Below are 7822 nucleotides of genomic sequence, written 5' to 3'. Positions count from 1 at the left end.
TATAACATTTTTTACTGTATAGAGATAGATTATACTAATAAATACTTAGATATATTGGTTAACGAAAGAACATAATGTATTTAACAAAATATGTATGTAATAAAACCACTGTCATTTTATTCATAAAGCTATTAAATATCTCCGCATTGATACACAAAACTTACACTTTTAATTGCCTTACTTAAACCTTTTTTTATATTTAATCAAATATCTCGTTAATTTAATATTTCTTATGGGTAAAGAAATGGAAAAAAAATCACAGTTATCATCATCAGTATAGTAAGTTATATATTGCATTTACAAATTATTATCAAGAATCAGTCAATAAGGTCGACGTTACTTCCCTTACATTGTAAACCATGAATAAACCATATGAAATTACTGTATTTTTTATTACTGTATTGTTTTCTGTTTTATTTCATATTAATTATTAGTTAATAATGGTTTATTTTTCTACAGCAACTCCTAAATTTACCAGAGTGACTTTAAATTAAATTGTTTTTGTCTTGATAACAATCAACATATAATGTGTTCTAATTTTAAAACGCTATATAAAAGGTATCGATAATGATATTAGTGTAACTTTGCTTTTACAAGACAAAACTATGTGCATGATATTGAAAGAAACTTAGCTTTTGAATAATACTTAGAAGATCAAGAAAAGAAGAAGAGAAAATGCTTAAAAAAACGACACCAGCAGCATTGGTTTTTTTTCTTATCCATAAATATGAAGGCAATGTGCCGGAAATACCTAAAGGTGTCAAAAAAGGACGTAAAATTATGATTGATCAATGTTTTACCGACGCTGGTGAATATCATTGACTAATAAATCATCCTTAAACATATGATGACAATGAAACGTCATCAACCAAACCTTAAACCTAATACAAGAGCAATGAGATATGAAAGTACTAAAGATTTCTTGGACATAAGTAATTTGATGGAGTGTTATTTAAATACTTTTGTGTAAGAAAACATTAGTACGCTCCGCTTAAACATTTCTTGTCCCCGAAATAGAAAGATAGTATTTTACTATTGAAATTATCTTTGGGAATTGAAAAAAGTACATATTAAGAACTTACGGCGTGGGTAGAGGAACAAAACTAAACAGTTATTGTTTCATTTCACCGACCACTTTTTGTAACTTATGTTTTTTACTCCTAATCAGGATTTAAGTGGTAGAGTAAAATTATTTTCAATTAAAATCCAGACTTATATATTTATGTACGAAATATGTGTGTATAAAAATTATGCAAATAAGCTTGTATATTGATACTTAAAGAGATGCACGTAAATGCATTTTTACAGACCTGTATACAAATTAATTGATAAAAATACTGCCATTTATATTTTAAGGTGTCTGCAATCGAATTGACAATGTGAAGGTCACATTGAAAACAATTCGTTGTAACATAAAGTTTGCTTAAACGTAGAAGTCCTATGTACAAAAAACAAAACTTTAATAAATTTGTAGTCAAGCTCTGTCTTTTAAAATTAAATTCACAGTTATTTCTTTCTGATGATTCAAGTTTGCGCTCAAAAGGCTCATTTACATTGTATTTTAAGCAACTTTACATTTGTTTGCACGCATATCTTCTATACTCTTGCATATGAAAATCTTATTTTATTTAGGACAAAAATTACTTCTGATAATGATTGTTTGACAGTTTTGAATACGTGTTTGCCACGAGTTATGTTTCAGATTTACATGCTTGTTTAATGTATTAATATGCTTTATAATGGTACATGTATACCTGACTTTTTAAACCACTTGCAATTCATAGCAAAGAATCTAGATAAAATTATCAAAATGAAAAATTGAATAACAACATCAACACAATAACAGCATAAACAATCAAAAGAAAACAGGAATAAAGAGAAATATACAGATCTGATTTCAAATGTTTATTTCAAAGAATATATTAAATAACTATTTAGACAGCAAATGAAAGTCATAAGATGACTCTGGATGGATCAGAATGAATAATAAAATACTTAAGTGATATGTTGAGGCAGCTGATGCCGTTTCAATTGATATTGTCTTTAATGTAAACTCTCATTCACTGATGTTCATGTCTCTTTTATCAATGGAATAATGAGTCGTGTCGATCATGTCGATCAATTCCATTAACTGATACACTGACTCTGTTTCTACGCGATCCAACTCCATTACTTGCAGTTCTTCCCAAACAGATGTTAAACTCCCTGCATAGACGACGCCTCATTCTTCGCCTCCTTCTTCTTTGCCTCTGTGTCAACCTTCCCTGTGTGTTCTCGCAAACATCTTCCGGACAGCCGAGACAGTAGGTACCAAAACCAGATCGCATCACTGGCGTATATTGACACCTTCGAGGAATTAGCTCCAGGGAGCAACGATTTCTTGGACATTGTCGGAGTGCTTGTGGATTTAGTTGTCCTAAATGTGACAAGTGACCGTCATGACCGCCTGATACAACTATTTGGCCGGTACCCAACGGGCGTCCAAGAGGTCGAACTCCATGAATGGATGGTAATAAACTTTGCGATATTCTCCCACCTAATCTATCATCTAGCCTGTCATCGATCCTCACTTGTCGGCCGTCAATGTAACCTATTCCCGTATGAAAATCGTGCAACTGACCTGAAATACAATTAGGGTAAAATTGTTGTGAGCTATTTGAGATAATGTTGTTTATATTTTATTCATTAAAAACCCTATTTTGAATTAACTTAATTATTTAGGTTAGCGATCGCTATATAAAATTGACTAAATAATATATGTTTCAAGCGCTGGAAAATGTAAAGATAAGCGTTCATTGTTTTGAATCAAGACAAAGTTTAATGTGCTAAACAAAATAAAGGCACGTTTAATGTGTTAGATAAAGTAGACAATATAATTATTAAGAATGCAATATTAATATTTAACAATATAAAAATAATAACGCGTTATATGAAGTAAACCATATATGTTTATTGCAAAAATATAAGCATACGAGTAGAATGCGTTAAGTAAAGCATGTGAAATATATATTTGATTGAAATCGATCGCAATATTGAAAAAGCATGATTGTAACTTGTAAAGAATTCTTTGAAATGAAATGTCGCGTATATTTTGTATATTTACAGTAAAAAAAATGTCGTTACAAATGTAATATTTATCAAAACAAACTACGGGAACACGATTAGTATTAAGAAGGTACTTACCAGTTGCAAACTTGGCGCAGGCACATACAAAAATTAAAAACTTGAGAGCCATATCCAGTATGTTTCTGAGTGCTGATGATTTCTGTTAAAGGCAAATCATTTTATATCAAAGTCGGCATAAATATGTACGTAAATATAGTAATTTTTGATTTGTCGATTTACAATTTACGTTATACACATGTTATATTTTTGACATTTTATGCAGTTTTTTGACAGTCGGTGTCACACGCAGCGGACTTAGATTTATGACGCGCGCATAATTAGCTTTATTAGCCAATCATATTGCATGTTACAATTGTCGCAACACGTGAGTTATAATTAGTAGCATACATTGTTATTTTTATTCAAGTCCGAAAAAAGAATATTGTTACGATATGAATGTATAATATAACATTTGTACATACGTTTCAATACAATGATCGTCTGTCTTTCAAGTTTGTTTGATTCAAAACTGCGTCTTGAATATTTCGTTTTCGTTCTATTTGTTTTATATGTTTTTTAATATGTTATTCAATATACTAAAATATGATATTGTAAATGTTTTATAATATAATAATTCAATATCAATTGAAATATGTAAAGACAAATAAACAACAAATTTATTTTTTTGCTCTAGGTTTCCATAAGGTATAATTTGTATGTATAATATATGGTTTTATTTTGTTTTATCTTGTTTTAATTGAAGTATTTATTCAAAGTAATTAAATGTATTTATTTTCGCTAATATAGATATTTCGATTTTAAACAAGGTGTTTACATTAAGTTATTTTAAGATAAAAGAGATACGAATTTTGTTACTGTTTTATTTATCGTAATCGAATTATTCTCCGACGTTACTTTTTCTCTAGTACAATAATTTTCTTTCTTTAAACTACAAAAAAACACAAACCATACGATTTTCGAGTTGTTCTTTAAATTTAACACTTTAACACTTATATTAACACTTAAATAAACGTAGATCTTAAAATACTATTTGTTATCTTCTATAACATGAGCGGTGTGTATATATATGGAAGTACGGTAAACATATGCATAAATATCATAATATAAATATGGATAAAATTGAGCCGCGCCATGACAAAACCAACATAATGGGTTTGCGACCAGCATGGATCCAGACTAGCCTGCGAATCCACGCAGTCTGATCAGGATCCATGCTGTTCGCTTACAGATCCTATAACAAGTGGAGAAACCGATAGCGAACAGCATGGATCCAAATCAGACTGCGCGGGTGCGCAGGCTGGATTGGATCCATGCTAGTCGCAAACCCATTATGTTGGGGTTGTCATGGCGCGACTCAAATTATTTTTACTTTTTTAACTACATAATGTAATGCTGATATTAGTGACAAGTAGTTTCTTGTAAGTACGATTCTCTTGTTTGTTTTAATTCTTATATAGAATGGTTATGTAAATGTTTTATAGAATTCTTTGTATATAGATGAGACTTAAATAAACAAATAAATATATATCAAAAACAACGATAAGTAAAGCGGTATTTTACTTTCTGAACCCTCAATATACCTTTTTGCTAATTAAGGAAGTAATACAGTTTGCCTACTAAATGCTGCACACGTAGAAATTAACATGGTCAATAATTGATATTATATTTGATCATAAAATTGTTGACATTTCAGAAAAGTGATAGCAACATAAACGCAACAGTATCGTAATGATGTGCTATGAAACGCTCACTTGTAGATTTAGTATTGGATTTCGCCTAATTAATGGGCGTGTCATATATTCCGCAGAATTCGGAGGCGGAGCATAAATCGAAATTGAGGCTGACAGAATGCAATTATCTTTGAGGATTAATGGTCTTTTTCCTAACAAGCAATATCCTGAAATGTAAACAGAATAGAATAATTTTGTACTATCAATATTTTGCCCACGTAGTCAGTAAGCAATATTATTCCCGAAATTGGATAACAATTTAGTAAAATTAGACGTCATGCTATTGTTTGGCTTTATAGAAGAACTGTAAATAAATTTGGCAGAAAGGCGACGAAGGATTATGTGATCCACTTGTAATCTTGTAAGTTTTATTTCAGGGCAAAATTAAAATCAAATCGTTCTTCCAGTGATTGATACCTGTTGAGATATTCCTTTCTATTTGTACTAAATAATTGAAGGTTTACTTACTAATATTCAGATTTTATTACTTTTTTTGCTTTAAATTGTTTTCTCAACAAGTGTTTAAGCCTCAGTAGTTATCCTGGTCTTATTGCATATCATTTTTACTCTGTCGGGCATACATATAATATACTTTATCTAAACATAAACATTTAGATTAATTAATATTTACCATAAGTATTTCAATCTAAGGAAACCAGTTAGGGACCCTTTCTTCCACAAAGCTGAAACAGTTCCTACATATAAATTATCTAAAATAAACTTTGGCCTATTCATATATATCGTTATTTTTAAGATATTGCACACTGCTTAAAATAATTGTTGTAAAGATAAATATATTGTATTTCAACTGACGTGGTCGTCGATCTTGTTTCTAGTTATTTGCACACTTTTATTGGTTTTGTTTATCTTAGGTAATGTAGCAAACGTCCTACGATTTGATTTGTTGATTTGATTTTTAAAAACTTTTGTAATATAAAGATTTTTTATATATCTTGACTTTCAATTTTTATGAATTTTTTGGGGATTCCAAACATGTTAAGGATGTGAGCTCGAGAAATAATAGTGTTTCCACAATTGCAGAAATTAATTTGATGATGAAAAAAATTCATCATTTTTGTGAAATATTACCGTCTGTTCACATTGAACAGTGAGGAATGCTGTAGTATGGTTTAATATTTATACCATTGTTACATTGTTACTGATGGTAAAGTAATCCCTGTTCGCTTTTTTGTTTGTTTGTTTGGTTCCATAAAATCCTTCTATGCATTGAAGTTGTTGTTATTTACACCAACAACCACCAGAAACGTTTCCTGAAGCATTAACCGTATGCATATCTTGAATATCTAAATTATATCTTATCTTTTATTTACTTTTTGTTTTATTTTCAGTCCACAGTCTTTGACATTTATTTCGGATTATAAATAAACGCAATAACTTCCACATATCTTTTACAATCGTTGTTTGTCCCCCATCCATAGCAACTGTTTCATTTGGTCGCCATCATACTGTCTACACATACGACCATTTATCATTACAACTATCATATCATCATATCACATTTATGAGTAATTACATCTGGTCAAACAAATCGTTGCTCGTCATATGTACCGTTTATAGGATAGTGAACGACTATAATTAGTTTTCATGACGATCTTGGTGGAGAAGCTATTGGGAAGATCTTGTCCGATAATTGGCCAGGCCAACCGTTTTATAACAATAACAAAAGGTTAATTGTGTAGTGAAGAAATATTTGCCTAGTCTGATTAACAAAGTATTTGGACATAAGTTTTTACTGTGCTCGATGAGGCCAAAAAGAAAGTGAACAACAATACTTATAAAAGTTTTTTCACAAGAATGGCATGGTGCTAATCAATTGTAAAACAATTGTTTGATATTTTAAAGTTTTCCGGACCGAGTTTAAATTCTGATTCGATTCTGTGTGGGTTTTTTGTTTGTTGTTGTTGTTGTTTTGTCTATTTAAACTTATTAACATACATTTATTCAGACGGTATAAATTTGTTGTTTTTTCTATCAAATTACAATTTGAGAATTTGATTTATGTCTAGTGGTATTTTAATATCTTAAAATAAGTACAATTGTAAATATGAAATTATTTAAGTTTCGTATGTGAAATTTGCTCAGTTGAAGTGAAAATACAATAAAGCTTGTGACATTTGCAAACCTAGGTTTAAAGCCCTATAAAGTATTAATTTATATAAAACATGTTTAAGTTTTAGCATGATATAAATGATGAATTGTACTGTACTATATTTTGAAAAGTATTTGCGTAACTATATTGTATATGTTTCAGTTTAAAACGGTATACGCATTTCTTCAGAAATACTAGATTGTACAGATTGTATGAATATGGTTTGCAATTATTCACCAGTAATAAATAATGAGTTATAAATAAAACAACACTATCTACTATTACCAACCACACACTCAAATATAGATATTATAACTGGTCAATAAAATGAAAAACTGTTTAATTAATCCCCACTCCTCACCAATGGTTATTTCATTAATTGACTTAATAGGCAGTTTAATCAACTTAGGCGAGCCCCAAAGTAATCACTACAGGCGTACGTAATGTTATGTAACGTATGACCATCCTTTAACCCTTATAAAAGATAGTCGAACGATTGCCTATCCCTTGGTAAAATGGTATATCTTCAATAAGAATTGATCGATCACTTATGATTACCATCATTGTTCGGGCTGCATTATGCATGTAGCGTAACAATTGTATCGAAAATACCATGTTGTATATGACCAAATTTATAAGAATGTCTAAGCCGCATTTTCAGCCCCGATTTTGATTTGAAAACTGTTCTAAATCCATGTATTAGTTTAAGTGAAATATTGCTTAAGTTAAAAGCAAACCAGGTCTTAACGATTCTTTTGTCAACCGTGCTGAGTTTCCTACCATTTAGGAACACTCGCAGGTTGTGCATGATATTTTCACTTACAACCCCGATCAATTAGGACCTTGACCTGAGTTT

The 7822-nt window shown here is 30.3% G+C and overlaps 1 protein-coding gene across 1 annotated transcript; it reads right to left on the bottom strand.

Annotated features, from left to right (window-relative positions):
* Positions 1-1890: 1890 nt before the first annotated feature.
* Positions 1891-3340, bottom strand: LOC132745475 (uncharacterized). The gene is made up of 2 exons (XM_060734424.1): positions 3184-3340; positions 1891-2620 (listed from the first exon to the last, which is right to left on the bottom strand). Exons 1-2 carry the CDS (start codon positions 3233-3235, stop codon positions 2085-2087), a joined length of 588 nt encoding a protein of 195 aa, XP_060590407.1. The 5' UTR covers positions 3236-3340; the 3' UTR covers positions 1891-2084.
* Positions 3341-7822: the final 4482 nt, after the last annotated feature.

The sequence above is a fragment of the Ruditapes philippinarum genome, unplaced genomic scaffold (assembly GCF_026571515.1).
Source record: "Ruditapes philippinarum isolate M1 unplaced genomic scaffold, ASM2657151v2 ctg2613_1_1_1_1, whole genome shotgun sequence".
Taxonomy (NCBI): domain Eukaryota; kingdom Metazoa; phylum Mollusca; class Bivalvia; order Venerida; family Veneridae; genus Ruditapes; species Ruditapes philippinarum.
Note: the sequence above shows the minus strand (reverse complement) of the source record. Positions and strands in the feature narration are given on the sequence as shown.